At 53.4% G+C, this 18,391-nt stretch overlaps 1 protein-coding gene across 1 annotated transcript in view; it reads right to left on the bottom strand.

The window, feature by feature from the left end:
• Positions 1-313: 313 nt before the first annotated feature.
• Positions 314-18,391, bottom strand: part of SPG11 (SPG11 vesicle trafficking associated, spatacsin) — a 28,961-nt gene continuing 10,883 nt past the window's right edge. The window contains exons 15-40 of the mRNA XM_058811262.1: positions 17,721-17,928; positions 17,077-17,280; positions 16,290-16,396; positions 15,436-15,581; positions 14,980-15,141; positions 14,559-14,625; positions 13,939-14,104; positions 12,756-12,934; positions 12,142-12,250; positions 11,780-11,939; positions 10,833-11,060; positions 10,318-10,518; positions 9,886-9,993; positions 9,224-9,383; positions 8,903-9,117; positions 7,805-8,495; positions 6,810-6,946; positions 6,041-6,239; positions 4,954-5,091; positions 4,303-4,436; positions 3,840-3,947; positions 3,183-3,351; positions 2,502-2,590; positions 1,894-2,049; positions 1,295-1,446; positions 314-763 (exon numbers count right to left, since the gene is read on the bottom strand). Coding sequence (XP_058667245.1) covers positions 580-763; positions 1,295-1,446; positions 1,894-2,049; positions 2,502-2,590; positions 3,183-3,351; positions 3,840-3,947; positions 4,303-4,436; positions 4,954-5,091; positions 6,041-6,239; positions 6,810-6,946; positions 7,805-8,495; positions 8,903-9,117; positions 9,224-9,383; positions 9,886-9,993; positions 10,318-10,518; positions 10,833-11,060; positions 11,780-11,939; positions 12,142-12,250; positions 12,756-12,934; positions 13,939-14,104; positions 14,559-14,625; positions 14,980-15,141; positions 15,436-15,581; positions 16,290-16,396; positions 17,077-17,280; positions 17,721-17,928 — 4,577 coding nt within the window. The 3' untranslated portion in view covers positions 314-579. The remainder of the gene's footprint in view (positions 764-1,294; positions 1,447-1,893; positions 2,050-2,501; positions 2,591-3,182; positions 3,352-3,839; positions 3,948-4,302; positions 4,437-4,953; positions 5,092-6,040; positions 6,240-6,809; positions 6,947-7,804; positions 8,496-8,902; positions 9,118-9,223; positions 9,384-9,885; positions 9,994-10,317; positions 10,519-10,832; positions 11,061-11,779; positions 11,940-12,141; positions 12,251-12,755; positions 12,935-13,938; positions 14,105-14,558; positions 14,626-14,979; positions 15,142-15,435; positions 15,582-16,289; positions 16,397-17,076; positions 17,281-17,720; positions 17,929-18,391) is intronic.

Here is an 18,391-nt window from a genome sequence, read left to right as displayed (position 1 = left end):
TTGCAAAGCTGAGGTGTGGTGGGAGTCTACCCATGGCCTGGGCCTGGAAAGGAATTTATATTTAATAACTGTAAAAATTCATTTGCACTTGATTATTTCTTTTACTCCAAGACAGCAGAATTAGGAATGGGCTGTTTAAGGCTGTACAAGATTTTAGAAATCAGACTGGACTCAAAGAAGGCATTTGTCTATTGGGTACCTGAAACCTGCAGTGATTCTGCTCATTCCACCCCCGCTGCCTGGCCATTCTGCACACCTGTTTCAGCCTCTTTGGGTACAATTCCTGGGCTGCTCCCTCCCCCTGCCCCTGATTTAAAGGGCTGCTGGATCTCTGCTTCACCCCCCACCTGGGCTAGTCAGTGTTTGCTGGTGACTCAAGTAATTTATAAACAATAAGATTTATTATACATAACACAATTTTAGGTTAACACAGTCAGCATTTAACTACTTACAACCTTGTGCAGTTTTCTGGAGTAATTTTTACAGAGCAGCAGAGCCCTGTGAGCAGGCCATGGATAAAATCAGTGTAAATCAGCAGTGAGCTGCAGCCTGCGCTCCGGGCTGGGATTCAGCTGGAGTTCAGTTGGATAAGAGGTCGTTGAGGCAGCAGCCAGTCTGAGGGTCCTTCAGCAGGGAGTTCACCACGTCATAGAACTTGTGGTCGTAGGCCAGCCTGTAGTAGGTGTAGATGTCCTCACAGTGGGTGAGGAACCGCTTCAGGTTCCTCAGGGCAGCATCAGCAGGGGGGTGCTGCTGTTTGACCCTGCAACAATTGCACATGGACTGACACACAGAACCTCCCCAGGCCCCTGAGAATTGCTCTGGGCCTGCGAGAGTGGCATTTCAACAGGAGGTCGTACTCAACACCTACACTTGAATCTCCTGGTTGTTTACCTGCTCTGATTCATTTTAGGGATTTGCTCTGCCCAGCCCTGAGCTCCCTCCTTGTCCAGCTCAAGGACGAGGCTGGATCAGAGTGACTTCCATGCTGTGCCAGGAACCAAGCCTACCAACAAATCCTTCCCTGGGAGGGTGGGCAGGCCCTGGCACAGGTGCCCAGAGCAGCTGAGGCAGTCCCTGGATCCCTGGAATGCCCAAGGCCAGGCTGGACAGTGGGGCTTGAAGCACCTGGGACAGTGGAAGGTGTTCCTGCCATGGCATTGGATGGGCTTTAAGGTCCCTTCCCACCCAAACCACTCTGGAATTCTATCTCAAATCCATAACAGTTGGACAGTTTACCCCTTTCCCCCCTGTCAGGGGCCCTGTGCAGGCAGAGCTGCAGAGCCTCACTCACTTCTTGGCCACCTCCTCGAAGAGGCCGGGCCGCAGCGGCCGCTGCTGCCGGAACTCCTCCAGGTACACAAAGTCCCCCCTGGTGATCACCTGCTGGAACAGAACCTCAGCCCAGTCCGGCAGGAACTCGTAGGCCTCGGCCACGATGGCTGCCTGCAGGGAGAGCAGGGACACGAGGGGGATGGCACAGAGCGCTCCACACTGAGAACTTGGTACTGGGGAGCCTCTGTTCAACCCAGCCCTTGCTGCTGTGAAACGCGGGGTAACAAATACAGCAGAGAAATACAGGGAACAAAGCACTGTGAACAACTTTCCTCAGCCCCTAAACAGGGACACCTTCCACCATCCCAGACTGCCCCAAGCCCCATCCAGCCTGGCCTTGGGCACTGCCAGGGATGCAGGGGCAGCCACAGCTGCTCTGGGCACCCTGTGCCAGGGCCTGCCCACCCTGCCAGGAACAATTCTCTCCCATTATCCCATCCAAGCCCCTCAGGAAGCCATTCCCTGTGTCCTGTCTCTCCATCCCACAGGAGCTGAGCACTCGGGCACTGCAGCGCCCAAGTCATTCCTGACAGAGGACCCCAAGGGAGCCCAGCTCACCTGGTAGAACCTGGGCAAGGCCAGGATGGCTCCTGGCAGCTCCTGCCTGCCCAGGTTGATGATCCTGGTGCTCTGCCCCGAGCCCAGGAAGTGCAGCTGCAGCGTGATGAGCCGCGTCTGGCGGCGGCAGCGCAGCGCCTGCCGCACACACGAGTCCTGCAACAGAGCAGCAAAGAGCTTGCAGGGAGCCTGGGAGCATCCCTGAGAGAGCTCAGGGCCCTGCAGGGCCTGAAGCAGTGACAGAGCACTGCAGCTTCACATTCACCGTATTCCATCGGCATTAAACAAAGCTTCATTCCCACAAATACTTGCACCATAATTACGCTTGGGTTTAAACGCTGTAATTGTTCTACCCTTGCTCATTAAGCTCATGGTCCCTGCCCTGACAGTGGGGAACACACCTGTAACTCAGGGTTTGTTAAAGCCTGAGCAGGGGCCAGCACAGCACACTCAAATACAGCCATGCTGCTGGTGCCAGGGGGCTGCAGAGACACAGATCCCTTCTGCACTGGGCCCTGCACACCCTCCCCAGGGCAGCTCGGTGTGTTCTCCCAGCCCAGCCCACTCCTCACGTGCTCCACAGATCATTCCATTCCATCTCACTGTACCTTGGAGTAACTCTCTGCTGCATCAATGAAGAGAGTCACAGCTTTCAGCAGCAGCTTCTTTAAATTTGCAACATCCTGAAGAGACTCCTCTGAAACGGGAAAAAAGAAGGAATAACCAATTATTTATGTAGGTGACAAAGTTACTTTTAAAACTCCCTCCCAGTGCCAAGTCTGTCCCTGGTGTTGTCTCATAAAGCACCAACAAACTAAACCACAATTTATGTATTAAAAAAGCGGGAAGGAACACAGTGCCTGTTCAGTTAATGGCTCAAAGCTTTGCTGGAGCCTGATTGAGTGATTGGAGGCTGGAAAGAAAGCCCAGCCACACATTTGTGGCAGATCCCAGCACTGACCACTGCCAGAGCCACTCAGAAATCCCTTGGCACAGCTCCTGGTGTCGCTGCTCTCACAGCACTGGCTGCCCACGCTGCAGAGCTCACCCTGTGGGTGCCACACTCACAGACACAAACCCTGCAAGGCCCCCGTGTCACATCCTGTGGGCTGAGGGAAACCTGGCTGCGTCTGTACCCACTCCACGGGAACATTACACCAGGAAAGAGCCCCGCGTGCCAGGCCCTCTGCGCACACCCGGGGGCTGCTCAGGGCAGGAGCCTCCCATCAGCAGCAGCTCCGGGGCTGCTCGGGACCCCAGGCCCGCCCCGTCCGTCTGTCCCCGCTCACCCCAGGGCCGGCACTCGATGAGTTTGAGCTGGGTGCAGGCGGCAGCCTCGTGGTTCTGGCCGATCTCCCTGCACATGCTGAAGCACAGCGCGATCATGTTGTGCTTCTCGCTGTCGCCGGGCCGGCAGCGCTTGGTGTAGTCCAGCAGAGCCGCCTTCAGCGTCCCGCTCTGGGCACAGAGGGCACCCTCAGCACAGCCCTGGGCACCCACAGGCCACCCTGTTCCTAAAGGGACCCAAAACCCAACAGCAGCCCCCCACCCGCGCTCAGCTGGGCATGAAAATCCAGCACCCGGGTGCTTCTTTGCGTACCAACGTCAACATGTGACATTTCTTCATGGCTTACTTAAAACAAACCTATGAGCATCTGTGATTTTTAAAACCCCCATGAAACTTTAACTGCAAATAAAAGCAAAGCAGGATGTTAAAACTCTGACAGTGCCAAGTTTTAAGTTTCAACGCTGCTGTCGTTGTAGCACTGAACTAATTAGGAAATAATGGTTCAACTAAAATAAGACTAAATCCCAGCAATAACTTATTTCTATGAAACCTGACTCTCAATTCAATAAGTAAATTTTACTCAGGAAGTAAAATGCCCAGACAATTTCAGTCTGTGTAAACTGGGTGTAAATTCCCTGCACGTTTGCCCCTCACGTACCGGGTCCAGCTTCTTCCTCATGAGCACCTCGAAGTAGTGTTTCTGGTGCAGCAGCTCGAAGATGTAGGTCATCTCATTGTACCTGCCAATGCCCGTCAGCAGGCGCACCTGGGGACACCAGGGCACCTGAGCAGCTCCAGGGCAGTGAACAATCCCCTCCCAGGGCAGCCCTGGCTGCACGTGTGCCCCTGGAGCCATGGGGGTACTCCTACACCAGCCCAAACTGCAGCTGTGAGCTCAAAGGGCATCATTTTATCTCATAAAAATAGGCTGTGAAGCTTTCAGCACTGACACCATTCCACTGGGCACGTCCCAGGCTCCAGGAGATCCTTCAAGGCAGCAATTAAAGATGCCCAGTGCCACAGAGCAGCACATTTCCCCAGCAGCTGAATCACCACTGGGCAGGCACAGCCAGGACAGGCACAGCCAGCCCTGGAGCAGCCCCAGCCCCGGGAACACTCACCAGCAGCCCGTACTCCTCCCTGGGAGCCAGGTGCTCCTCGGTGAGCAGCCGAGCTGCCTGCAGCACCCGAGCGATGCCCTCCATGTGACACGTCAGGCTGAAGAGGCTGTGGGCCAGGATCAGCAGCTCTGTAACTGAGGAGCAGAAGGGCTCTGGCACTTCAGTTCAAGGGCTGAGGAAATCGTGAATTGTTGCCTCTCTCCAGAAAACACAGAGCACACAAGCACAGAAGCTGCAGCCCCCCCCAGCCAAGGCTGACAAATGTGTAACACATCATCACTGCCCTGCCTGCCAGCCCTGCACTGCGAAAGGAAGGGCACGAGTTTTCCATTTGGGTTTGAAACATTCAGTTTGTAACTGTGGTAAAATGAACAAAGTCACAATGCCCCTTCTGTAACAAACCACCACAACAGTTCAGGTCACTCCCTGGCTGCATTTCCCACTTCTTGCTTAGCACAAAAATCTGAATTTTGTTTGGAAAATAAACCCTTAAGCAACACCCCTATCTACTGTGCACATCCTCAGCCCTACTAACTGAATATCACATTTGAGATCAGCAGCAGAGCCTCTCCTTTGAGCTGTGAGTTGAAGCCAACAATGCCACGTTAGTTACACACAGGTTACACCAGGCAGGATTTGCCATTTACTCACTGCACGACAGCTCCCCACAGGGGACTGAGGAGATTTTTTCCAGCAACTTCATCCCAACCAAGGTGTGATCCTGGCACAGCTTGGCAAGCTGCAGGAGCTCCTGGCTCTCCACTGCAGGGTTCCAAGCCTGCTTCTGCCCTGTGGCCAGAGAGAGAATTCTGTCACCACTGCTGATTGTGCATGAGAGAACTCCTGTTATTTCTTATCATTAATTAACAAACCCCAAACAAACCAATCTGGTATCTTCCAGACTGACTAAGGACGTGGGACTACAACCCTAAAGACACTTAGGGTGTTATTGCTTAATAACGATCAGAAAGTACTTTTTTGCCAGTTCAACCCAACAAAATCCTAGTGGACAACCATACAGCTGCCCTCATTTCCCAAAGGAAAAAAGGAAGGGGAGAACCTGTTGTCATGCTTCACACAGGGAAATGCACATGATATTTGCAAATCAGGTTATGTGGGGCAGCAAGGTTAAAAATCCTTTTTAAAAAATTATGTCCACAAAAATGCAACCTTAGCTACTGCAACACCACACTGGGCACAGGAATAATTGCAAATGAATACAGAACTTCACACAAGGCAGACAATGCTCACAGAGCAAAGCTGAGCCCTCAGGGATAGAGTGCAGGGGCTGCTTTGGGACACACAAATCCCCCCAGAGACCAAACCCCAGCACAGCCCAGGTGTGTTCCCTGCACAGAGACCAAACCCCAGCACGGCCCAGGTGTGTCCCCTGTGCAGAGACCAAACCCCAGCACAGCCCAGGTGTGTCCCCTGTGCAGAGACCAAACCCCAGCACAGCCCAGGTGTGTTCCCTGCACAGAGACCAAACCCCAGCACGGCCCAGGTGTGTCCCCTGCACAGAGACCAAACCCCAGCACAGCCCAGGTGTGTCCCCTGTGCAGAGACCAAACCCCAGCACGGCCCAGGTGTGTCCCCTGTGCAGAGACCAAACCCCAGCACAGCCCAGGTGTGTCCCCTGTGCAGAGACCAAACCCCAGCACGGCCCAGGTGTGTTCCCTGTGCAGGGACCAAACCCCAGCACAGCCCAGGCGTGTCCCCACGTTTCCCCTGTGCCCACCTTTTCCCTGGGCGGAGGCCAGCAGCTCGTGGGTGATCTGCTGTGCCAGCAGCGGTGCCACGGTGGCAGGGGGCAGCCCCTGGCAGGTGATGAAGGCCTGGGCCCTGCGGCCCCGCTCCGGCCCCCGCCGCGCCAGGATGGCCCCGAGCACCTCGCGAGGCTCCCGCGCCGACACCTCCGCGAAGGAGCAGCTCAGCTCCTGGGGACACAAACCCATCAGGGCATCCCTAACCCACAGCATCTCCCCGAAGGAGCAGCACGAAACCCATCAGGGCATCCCCACCCGTGGCACCTCCCCGAAGGAGCAGCACCCAAACCCATCAGGGCATCCCCACCCACGGCACCTCCCCTTAACCCCAGGTGATTCCTTAAGTTTCAGCTTTCCTATTTTCCAGATTCTGTACTGCACTGATGTATAACTGAACTTCATATACAGCATTAGCAGTTCTCCTCACAGCTCAGTCACACCAAACAATCCTTTTCCAGCCCCAGAACCAAGGACAGCATTAAATCTTCAGGCCCAAAAAGTGCAAGCAACAGGGAACTGAGGAGAGCAACCTGGGAGGGTGGGACTGCATCACCTGGAGCTGGAATTGGATCAGCTGTGCTCAAGCTCAGCTCAGCACCTCACGCCCAGGAAGCCTCTGCCCTTTTCCCACACAAAGAGCTGGAATTCCACCCTCTGCAGCTCCTGCTGAGACCTTCACCCCCTCACCCTGCCCTGCCCAGCCCCAGCAGGGCTGGCCCAAGGCCCCGGCCCCTGGCTTACCTTGGAGAGCTCGTAGAGGCACAGGACCTGCCTGCAGTAACCCCTGCCATGGACACATTCCTCTGCCAGGGCCTTCAGTGCTGCCACCACGGCATCATCCCCACACCCCAGAGGGGTCCAGTCCTCCAGGCTGGATGCTGGAAACAAAAAAACATCAATTCCCATCTCATAAAGGCAGACAACTCCCTTACACCTGGGCAAGGCTCCCAAAACCTGCAGCAATTCTGTAACACTTCCTCAGACTCTGAAAACTGAGCTCTTGTCATTTTTCAAATCTTACACTTGTTTCAGGGTACAAACAACGCAACAGAACTCAAATATCCTTGATAAGATCTCATGTATAAAATTTCTAAGCATAAGATTAAGTAGGGGTTCTGCAGCCTTCCTGATGGGTTAGGATTCATTTATGCTTTTCTGAATCTATTCAGCTTTACACATCAGTATTAGAAAGGGATGTTCCAGCTGAAACTTGCTCACTCAGACTTCACAGACATGCAGAGAACTTTACAGATAAACATTCTCAGCCTTAGCCTTGCTACTAAGCAAGAAACACCAAAACCTTCATAATGCACAAAGGTGTCAGAAAAATGTATTAACTAAGGCATTTCCTTGATTCAGCTACAGGAAAAAAATTAGTGGAGTGTTAGAATTAGAGGGATAAAGCACAGTGCTGCTTACTGGGCCAGAACTGAGAGCTATGACAAATGAAGGGTTCAGGATTGATGGAAACTGTACACAGAAAACACTGCCAGGAGCACACAGGGACACGCGCATGGCAAGGCCACAGACTGCCCTCAGAGGAGCAGTTCTGCAGCAGGGAGAGAGGGCAGGAGGAGCTGAGTGTCTGCAGAGCTGAGGGGAGCTGCAGGACAGGAGGCAGCAGGAGATGTTTCTGCAGAGCTGAGGGGAGCTGCAGGACAGGAGGCAGCAGGAGATGTTTCTGCAGAGCTGAGGGGAGCTGCAGGGAGGGCAGACAGGGCTCAGCAGCCACTCACCGCCCGGCTCCGCGCTGGCCTCGGCCGACAGCAGGCTCTGCACCTCGGGCTGCAGCTGCTCCAGCCCCGCCTCGCCCAGGGCCAGGGCCCTGCAGAGCAGCACCAGGGCCACGTCCCGGTGCCACAGCTGGAAGTAGCGGCACACGCGGGCGGCCTCGTGCACGCTGCCCTGCTCCAGCAGGGTGCCCAGCAGGGTCCCCAGCGCCGCCCGCTCCGCGGCCCCCGGTGCCACCCCCGGTGCCGCCCGGGCTGGCAGCGCCCGCAGCCCGCGGGGCTCGGCCGCCTCCAGGGCTGCCAGCCTGGCAAAGGAGAACTGCTGAGCCAGCCTGCCCAAGCACCGTGCCCCGGGGCACGGCCGCGAGCCCTCGGGCAGCAGCGCCCGCTGTGCCACGCGGCACTGCCACAGCTGCTTCTCCACCTCCTGCAGCTCCTGCACGGCCACCCCGGGCTCCTTGGCCAGCCAGTGCCCGGCCAGCGTGAGCAGCAGCTGCCTCTCCATCAGGCTGGCCGTCCTCTCCTGCCCCGAGGCGTCCCACACGCTGTCAGCCTGCTGCAGGAAGAACTGTGCTGCGGCTCGGCTGCAGATGCAACGTCTACTGAAGGTGTCGTTGCACTTCTGCCAGAACTCTGCTCTGCTCTGGCTCTGATGCCACTGGCCACTGTCTCTTAAATGATGTAGATCCCTCAGAACCTGTAAAATCCACAGAGGTTTCATCACAATGCTCATTCCAAGAAAGAAAACTCCAGCTCACACAGGATGGGCAGCACTGAAATACTGGATTTAGGGAAGTGCCCCAACATGCAACCAGTCACAGAACTGATTTGAGTTGGAAGGGGTCTTAAAGATCATCTGTTTACACTCCCTGATGGACAAACCCATCTATTTCCGTCCCCAAATAAAAAATAAAACCAGGAAGAGAATGAGGACAGCTGTCCTGCACTCTGCAGCTCAGCACTTACAGCCTGTGTGTTGGGTGCACTTGCATTTAAAGTAAAAAATTACTTAATAAAAAAATTAATGTTTCAGGAAGGCTGAGAAGTCGCATCCTCCATCCTGGCAGCAGCAGGAAGAGGTGACTGCCGCCACGTGCACCGTACCTCGTGTATGACCACGCTGTCCACGGGCAGCTCAGCCAGGGCTGCCACCTCCCGAGCCAGGCTGAACATTCCCTTCTCCTGCAGCTGCTCCAGGATGGAGCTGCACTGCCCCTGGAAGGCCTCCAGGCTGCAGGGGGTCAGGATGGAGCGGCTGATGGGGACGGAGGAGTCCCTCAGGGCCTCGCTGAGGGCACGGAGCCTCCTCAGGTGGGGACCTGGCAGAGAGAACCAAGCTCAGCAAAGCCGGGGCTGCGGCCCAGGGCAGGCCGGGGCTCCCTCAGGAGCCAGCCCTGCCGGGGCTGGGGTTCAGGCCGTGCTCACCATCCAGCAGCAGGCTCGCTGCCGCAGCCAGGAGCTGCAGGAGCTTGCCCAGCTCGTAGTCGGTGCGGCACTGCTGCAGCATCAGCTCCAGGAGGAACAGGGCCTGCGAGCGCAGCCACGGCAGCGGCACCGCGGGGGCCGCTCCCCCTGCAGCCCCCAGCTGGGGAAACAAAACAAGGGGTTCAGGATCAGGGGGGCGCTCCCCCTGCAGCCCCCAGCTGGGGAAACAAAACAAGGGGTTCAGGATCAGGGGGGGCTTTCCTGGGGGGATGGAAGGGGCAGCAGCTGTGCCCCTGCTCAGGGCACAGGGAGCTGCCAGCCCCAAGGTGTGCTGAGCTGAGCTAGGACATCGCACTGCAGGTGCTGCTCAGAGCCACGGGGAGGTGGGAGGGCTGAGCAGGGCAAGGACCAGGTACGATTAATTGTTACACAAACAGCCCTGGCACTGCTGGGGAAGGGAACTGAGCTACCTGAGCCCAGTGTCCAGGAGAGAATACCATGAATGACAGGGAATAATGTCAGCAGGGAAACAGAAACTGGGATGGAAAGGGAAGAATTGTTAAAGCATCTGCATTGAGAGACAGAGTGTTTGCACACACTGCTCCTCTTGGCCCAGCTGCCCAATCCCAGCAAGGACATTCAGAGAAAATTGATTTCCTTACGTTTGTGAGGCTTTCCTGAAATTTGTCCAGTTTGGTTTTAGCCTCGTTGTACTTCTTACAGTTCATGCAGAGTTCATACATCTCCAGGATGTGCAGCAAAGGGGAATCCTTTAAGACACAAAACCAGATCATAATAAATTCCCAGAAGTACCCAATAAATAAATCATACTTTTAAAAATAATCTATTATTTCATTCAATAAATGCAGAATTTGTCCCCCTCACCAGCAGAACAATGAAGCTTTAATTTATTAAAATTGCATGCAAGGTTGATGTAGGATCTAAAAATCTGTGATAATTGGAAAATTTCCACTTTGACTGGGAATTTTAGTGGATAGCCAGGTTATCCTTGGCACAAAGCAAGACAGAGGGGGATTTACAGGCCCAGAAGGGTGAGACACATCAAATACACCCCTGAAACCACAAAGCCTCACCTTTAAAAAGAGCTGGAAGCCATTCAGAAGTGTTTTACTCTTCTGCTTCCTCAGGAAGACTTTCCAGATGACAGCAAGGTCCTGCAGGTCCCACTGGGGACCCTCTGCCCTGCCCTGCGTGTGGGCAGTGGCCTCAGCCCTGGTGGCATCATCCACAGAAGTGATCATCCACACACAGAGGCAGGAGATGAGGTTGGCACCCTGGAAATGCCAAAAGGAGGGGTTTGCACCTCCCCTCCTGCTGGAAGGGGGCATGGTGGGCACAGCATCACAGAAACACAGGAGCAGCTGCGATGTCACTGCAGACAGCCCTGTGGCAGAGCCAGCAGTGCCACCACCCACCCCCAAATGCCCAGCAGTGCAGACTCACAGGGCAGCAGAGCCTGGCACAGCCAGCTGTGCCACCACCCATCCAAACAGAACAAGAAACACACACTCACAGGGCAGCAGAGCCTGGCACAGCCCTGGGGCACGGCCAGCTGTGCCACCACCCATCCCCACAGAATTTCACTCACGGGGCAGCAGGCTGCCAGCACGCCGAGGATGGGCGCCCGTGCCCTGAGCCCCTCGGCCAGCAGGAACCCGCAGGGGCTGGGCTGCTCCTGGCACTGCAGCAGGGTGTGGAACAGGCTCCCCGCACGGGCCCTGGCAGCAGCACCGGCCCCAGCTGCCAGCAGCCGCCCCAGGGCCAGCTGCAGGTGATCCTGGAGCACGGCAGGGAAATCCTGCAGCAGGGGAATGACCTGCGGGGAACAGCGCAGAACCTGGTGAGGCCACACGGACAGGGCGGGGTGGAGGCACTGAACACACAGAGACAAAACGCTCCCCAAATTCAGTTTTAGAACAGCTTTGGAGACCTGGAGAGGAAAAGGGGTTCTGTAGGTGTGAATTATTGTAATGAGAGCTCATCCTTTTCCACAAAGCTCAAATGTCTCCTAGGGAGCCTCAGCTCTGCTCTCTCTTGTACAACAGAGCTGAAAAGAGTCTACTCGGGTGCTTTTGTGGAGGTATAGATTCTACAAAACAACAGGCAGATCCAAGTTAAAATCCTGCCCTGCTAAGCACCATCTCACCTGGAATTTCCCACTTAGCTTCTTCACATGACTTCTCCCAATTGCTTTTATTGGAGTGTTTTATTCATTTTTAAATCACATTCAGAACCAAAGATGGAAAATTTGGATTCTCAAAAGTTTAAGTATCTTTACTAAAAAATCAATTTGAGTTTTGAAAGGACAGATGAGCGGCTTTATTATAACTTACACGGAACATCTGGCAAGTCTCCAATTAAAAAAAAAGCAGTAACTACTTGAGTTTCAATTAAATTTACAAGGGAAGGGCTCCCACAGCCCCAGGGTATGGAGATCCCAAGAGAACCAAACCCCAGCACTGCTGAGGCTCCCGCTGCCTGCACACTGGGGCATTCCCTTGCTTCAGGACCCAGTTTAGAGCACAGGGAGCTCACCTGGGCAGGCTGGTGGCCGTGGAGCTGGCTCTGGATCAGGAACTGCAGCCACTCGTTGGCTTTGGCACATTCCCTCAGGAAGGACGTGCTCAGCTCCAGGCCGTGCAGCTTGCAGAACTGCACGACCAGGGACCACTGCCTGCTGCAGTCACTGGATGTCCTGCACGGAACGCAGAGGGCTGCAGTGCTGGCAGCAGAGCTCAGCTCTGAGGGGAGCCTGGGGCTGCCTGCACACAGCACCAGGAATCCCTGCACCAGGTCACTGTCCCGTGTGCCCTCCTGGGCTTATCTGACACACACACAGCAGAAGGCAGTGCTCAGCCTCATTGCCCAGGCAAGCCCTCACACCGGGCTGCTCTCACCTCTTTATGCCTTGCTGCTCAATGTTATCCCAGAAGGCCTCTTCCAAGGAGGTCAGAACTGCTGCTGCTGCTGCCTTGTCACCATCAGCCAACCTTGTTAACTTCTCCACTGGTTAAAAGAACAACACATTCCCGAGGTGCTATGGGGATCAGAGCCAGGGCAGCACTTTCAGGAGCAGCTCCCTAGCTGGGAAAGCAGATACCTGTGGCCCTGGAGTTAGAAATTCAACTTTCTCAAGTTATTTCTAGGATAAATTGAATTTCCCTACAGGTTTTAACACCTGATCTCCCTGCAGGTATACGACAGGAAGGAGAGAGGAGATTTGGCAATGGACTTTGTTTAACTCCCTGTAATATTATTACAGCTGAGCCTCACTAATATCAGTCTCAGGCAGCTGCTGGACAGTGCCTGTTAGATCCTGATACAGCCTATATCAGCCCTCCTGCCTTATTTCACACTACAGGATCAAAATGCACCTTTCAGAATGAGTAAAGCAACAGGAACAAAACAACAAAAAGCTCTTCCACGCTTTTAGAGCACTGCCGAGCCCCGGGCAGCACCCCGCGCCCTCCCTCCCCAGGCACCCAGGCAGGGCAGACAGGCACAGCCTTACCCAGCGAGTCCCTGGTGGGGCTGTGGCTGGAGACGAGGCTGGCAGCCCTGAGGGCCACCCGCAGCCCCAGGCTGTCCTGGCCCAGCAGCTCCAGGAAGCACACGCAGGCTGCAGCCACCGACGGGACACCAAAGCAGCTCAGAGCCAGCAGCTGGGCCTCCCGAGCCGCCCGCTGCATCCTGCAAGGGGCACACACAGCTGGCACTCCCTGGGTGAGGGGAGCCAGCCTCCCTTCCCCAGACCACCCCCCAAACTCCCTCCCGGGCAAACAAGCACTGTGGGGTTTGCTGAACTCTGAGCCATCAGCACCGGAGGTAACTGTGAGCCTAAAGTTATTTGTGAAAAACGTGGGGATGAGAATGAAGGCTCACACGTGACAAGCACAGTTTGCAATTCAGTACCTTTATCAAAACTAAAAGTAGTGGAATTTGTGCTATAATTAACAAACACCCCCTCAGCAGCTGAGAAAGGCAGAAAGAGCCCTTGCAGAGTTTGCAGCCCACTGCAGCACCAGGAACCTGAGTCTGACCTGCAGATGGTGCTAAGAGAAAAATGTACCCAAAGGGTTTTCCCACAGCAGTCACTGCAATGACCCTGCATCCCTGACTGTCTGTTAAACCATCGCTTCACATTAATGTGTTTCCCTTTTTGCCCCAGTTTTACCTGTTTACACAAGAGAAACCAATCTGTGTGGAAATGATGGAGAGAAACAAACAGTGACTAATACACAAACCAGACAGAAACAAAGTGATTTGTTCTAATTCCCACACTAAACAGCAAATTTCAGTATTCAAGCAAGATGTGTCAGTTGACTGAACACCTGATTTCGAAGCTTCAGCCAGGACATTTAATTCCATCAACCCCCAGGGCATTTCTTGCCTTACTAGTTAAACTGAAGAAGTATCACCACTAGGAAATGTCACAGAAAAGGGGCATCATGCTCCTACAAACTCAACTAGAGGCTCAATTTCCTAAAAGAAGAGCCCACCCATGTTTGATCAAACTAGGGATCTTTTCTTCACTTCTCTTGTGCGGATTTCTTGAGGTAACTCCAAACCAAGCTCGCCTCCTTTCAGCGCTATCTGATTTCTAACCCTTGGGACCCCCGGTTCCCTGCTGGGGACACTCTCCCTGTGCTGCTGGGGAGGATGCAGGGGCTCCCTGCCCCGCTGGGCACACTCACAGCAGCCTGGGGGCTTTGCTCCTGGCCAGCTGCTGGCCCAGGAAGGTGCCGAAGGCGAAGGCGGGCCGGCCGTGGCGCAGGTAGAACAGGAAATGCAGCCTCTCCTGCACGGCGTGCCTGCTCACCAGCCCGGGGCTGGAGAAGTGGGGCAGCTGGCTCCAGGCATCTGGGGACACAGAGCAGCACGGTCAGGGACACTCTGAGGGCACAGCAGCAGCAGGGCTCAGCTACAGAGCCTCAGGGGAGAGCCAACCGCGCTCCTCGGGCTCTAGGTCACACCCAAAACCACTCTGAAATCCCACTCCTCCCTGGGAAAACAGAGCTCCATCACCTCAGCCTGCTTGGAAAAGAAAACAATGGTTTTCTAGCTTATATTTCGATAATTTTCTATCTTATACTTCAGATAATTTTTCTATATTTAGAAAAAGTTCTGCCTGCGAAGAGCTTAACGCGAAAATCTAGAATTCTAGTTCAAAACAGAATTTCAGTAGATTACGCTATTTTTTTTGTGAAAGAAATGACATTTAGAGTAAATTTATCTGCCAAACAATTCCCCTGGAAAGTAATTTACTTTAGGTGCTCAGGCTAGGAAAGCATGTAGACCTTGGCAAGGGACATACCTGACACAGCCAGAGTGTTTGTTGACTGCCAGCCAAACAATTTTCTGGGATCAAAGGGCATTAATGACTGAAAGATCAGAAACAAAATTAATTGAGGCAGCTTAAGAATTTCACATCACTGTCCTGAAACTCTCAATTTCTAATTATCTTACCATTACAAACATCATAAAATTGAAATGTTGCAATTTCTGCACTATTAAACACCTTGCCCACTGAACACTGCAAGAACATCCCTCTCTGACATTCCAGCACTGCAAACCCACAGGGTGCAGAGACCACCTGAAAAAGCAGCTCAGGACGAAGCTGTGAACTTCAGCTGCACATCCAGGATCCCAAAGAAGCAACCCCTGCCCCCCCTGCCCAGCTTTAGCTGCCAACAAACCCCTCTGTCCTGGTGCCCTGCCAAAAGCACCCTGTGCACCTGCAGGAGGTGGTACAGAGAGATGTCAGGAGGCAAAATCCCATGAGCAGTGCAGGAGGGAAAGAGAGCAGCCTTGAGCTTGGGGTAAGGGGTCAAGGCCATCTTCAAGAGCTGTGGATCAACTTTCTTTAGAGGTTTTTCTGTATCTTCATTCTGAAGGACCTACATTGCAAGCAAGCAAAAATAATTAGGAGGAAACTGCATTCAATAGCAACAAACCAATTTTGGGGTGTCCCAATCTACCCCAATTTGACAACACAGAAAGTATCATCTTTTTTCCTGTAAAATGCTTTTAAGTTGCATCAGAGCCACGTTCCCAGCACCTGATGCTGCAGAGACTGTGCTGTGGATCGTGACACTCCGGTCACCCCCTCTGCTCCAGCAGTTTTCTATCAAAGGGGACACTTTTCTGTCACAGCCAGGAGTGCAGCAGCAGGACAGGGGGTCGGGCAGTACCTGGTCAATGCCCCCAGGCCCATAGACTGTGGTGGCCAGGGCCAGCAGGGTCCTGCCCTCCAGCAGGATGCTGCTCACACCCCCCTGGCTGCTGGGGATCAGCATCTGAGCGTTGGCCAGGCTGGCCTGGAAAATCATCTTGGGATCTTAAAAGGAAAAAAAAGTGACATTTAATTCCATGTAAAACCAGTGTTAAACCATCAATCACACGTTACAGCTGTCCTCCGACTGGGAAGAATGCTGAATTTTCTACTTTTTGTTGTCCATACTGGTTTCCCTCACTTTGCCTATAAACACAGAGAAGATAAGCTCAGGTTTACCAAGCTTTGCCCACACAGATAGGCTGGGCTTGAGCCCCACAGTTTAGCACTGCAGTGGTTTAATTCTTTATCCTACACTGAGCATGCTTTCACTTGGGATTAGTTTTGTCTTTTGTTGATGTGTGACTCTGCAGAAGATGAAATGTTTCAAAAGTGCAAGGAGTTAGGGCCACAAACTCTCTTGGTTTTCAGTGAAGCAAACACACAATCCAAGGGCAGGGAAATCAAAATGCACCACAGGGACTAGAGGAAGGTTTCATTTTAATGGGATGTGTGTTTTCCTATGAATTCTCCTTCTGCTCAAGCTGTTGGCAATGTAACTGAGCTGGAGGGAAGGATGGTCACACACAGAGTGATTCTCACTCCTGAGCAGTCTCCAGGTCTGCAAGCACAGTTCCAGCAGGAACTACACCAGATTTCAGAGATGAGGAGGTGATGGATGGACAGGGGCTTTGCAGCAGAGCAGAGGTTCAATCCAGCTGTGCCCAGCCCTGGGCAGGGCAGGAACATCAGCCCCCTCTGAGCAATTCCTACCTCGGGGATTGCTGGCAACCCCTCTGCACTGCACCAGGAACTCAAACCAGGGATGTGCTTCCTGCAGCTCCTTGTTACCCAGCACAGGGCAGTTTGCAGGGGTTAAACTGCAAATAAATGAGCAGCATGGTGAAAATACAGCGTTGGTAACCACTGCTGTGACACAGCATTAAAGACTGGAGCATCTCATGGGTGTTAGTGCCAAATAAAAGTGGTTAGACAAACAACCAGGAAATGATGTACTGGCTTTCCTTCTGGTCGACTTCTACATCTCTGCTAATTCCAGTGTTAGACTGGAGTTACAGCTCAGAAATTTTAATTGCCAAGTATCCATTAAGTGGGAAGCATTCACATAGCTCCAACAGCTACTGCTGGTACCACCTTCAAACCCCAACTAACCCTAGATTAGGTGGAAATCAGCAATTTCCTTATCTGTGAACATATCAGGAGTCAGCTCACACTTGTGCTCAAGAGAGTTTCTGAATTCTGTAAATTCTGAGTTTCTGAAGAGTAACTTAACTTGGCTCATTTAGGATTGTACTGCTTACAGCACTATACTAATTACAGATGGAATTGTTTCCTTTCATGACTGACACACAAATTAATATTAAGACAATCTGAATAAAGCTTCAAAATACAGCTTAAAATCTCACATATTGCCCCAGAGTTTCTGGGGAATGACACTGCCAGGGCTGAGGAAAACTCTCCCCACCAACTGTTCAAATTGTGTTTCCTTCTTTAAATCTGGGATCCCTTGTGGGGTTTGAGGGATGGGAAGCATTCCTACCTGTAATAGTCCAGGTAAGTGTAGAGCAGGTACTGCAGGCTGTGCTCCAGGCAGTGCAGGACAAACTGAGCATGGAAGTCCAGGCCACTGGCAGAGCTGTACTTTGGAACAGGGTGAGGATTCTGCAGGACTCCCCCCAGGCACGACAGCCTCTGGAGCAGCAGCTCGAAATCTTCCAGCTCAGAAGGGACAAAAATTCCCTTTCTGTCAGGAAAAAGCACAGACACTGATCACACAGCTCTCTTTGACAAGTCCTGATGGGTGTTTCCAGCTCAGAATTAGAGCAGGGATTAATTTCCTGCAGAGGCAAACACAGAGTGCCAAAATCCACCTGCCTGCACCCCACAACACTGTGGCTACTGCAGGGCACTGCCCAGAGCAGGGAAATGCTCAGCATTCCCTCCCTGGCATTAAAGTGGGCAGCAGGAATATAACCCCTGACACATCCAAGGGCTGAGGGAGGAGTGCTCCTGGCTTTTACTGTTGGCAGATAACTGAAAGCAGGAGACTAAAATCACATTTATCAATGGATTCATGCTGCTTCCAAAAAGAGCAGTATAAAAGCTAATATTTATCAAGGATTTTATCTCTGATTTTGGTTTCACACAGGAAGGAGAGAGAGTGTGAAGCCTTGGGGGTCCTACCTGGCCAGCTTGTTGAGGATGTCCTGTCTCATGTAGGGGCTGCACAGAGTGCTCCTGTCCACGATGCCAGGGCTCAGGGGGGGCCAGGCAGCGCTGCCACACGGAGCCTGGCTGGGCTCTGACTCCTCAATCCAGGAACAAATCCTCAGCCAGTCATGCTGGGCTGTCGCGTGCATCCAGAGCGCCTCAGCACTGCAGCTCTTGAGCTCTGTGTTTGCAAAAGGCAAATGGATGGAACCAGCACACACAAACACTTCTGAGGGAAATGCTGGTGTTTTCTTACACAGAACTGTGCAATGGTTTGGGCTGGGAACTTAAAGAGCATCCAGTGCCATGGGCAGGGACACCTCCCACTGTCCCAGGTGGCTCCAAACCCCATCCAAGCTGGCCTTGGGCACTGCCAGGGATCCAAACCCCATCCCAGCTGCTCTGGGCACTTGTGCCAGGGCCTGCCCACCCTCCCAGGGAAAAATTCCCAATTCCCAATATCCCATCTATCCCTGCCCTCTGGCACTGGGAGCCATTCCCTGTGTCCTGCCCCTCCAGGTATCTATTTTCAATGAACAGTAGCCATGGAATCAAGGGTGTTGTTCCAGGTTTTGGAGCCTCACGTTGGCAGAGCTGGACGCAGTTCCCCAGGGCAGGGAGTGGGACAGGATGTGGCAGAGGGT

This window comes from Ammospiza caudacuta, chromosome 10 (assembly GCF_027887145.1).
Source record: "Ammospiza caudacuta isolate bAmmCau1 chromosome 10, bAmmCau1.pri, whole genome shotgun sequence".
Classification (NCBI taxonomy): Eukaryota; Metazoa; Chordata; class Aves; order Passeriformes; family Passerellidae; genus Ammospiza; species Ammospiza caudacuta.
This window is presented reverse-complemented; position numbering and strand designations above follow the sequence as displayed.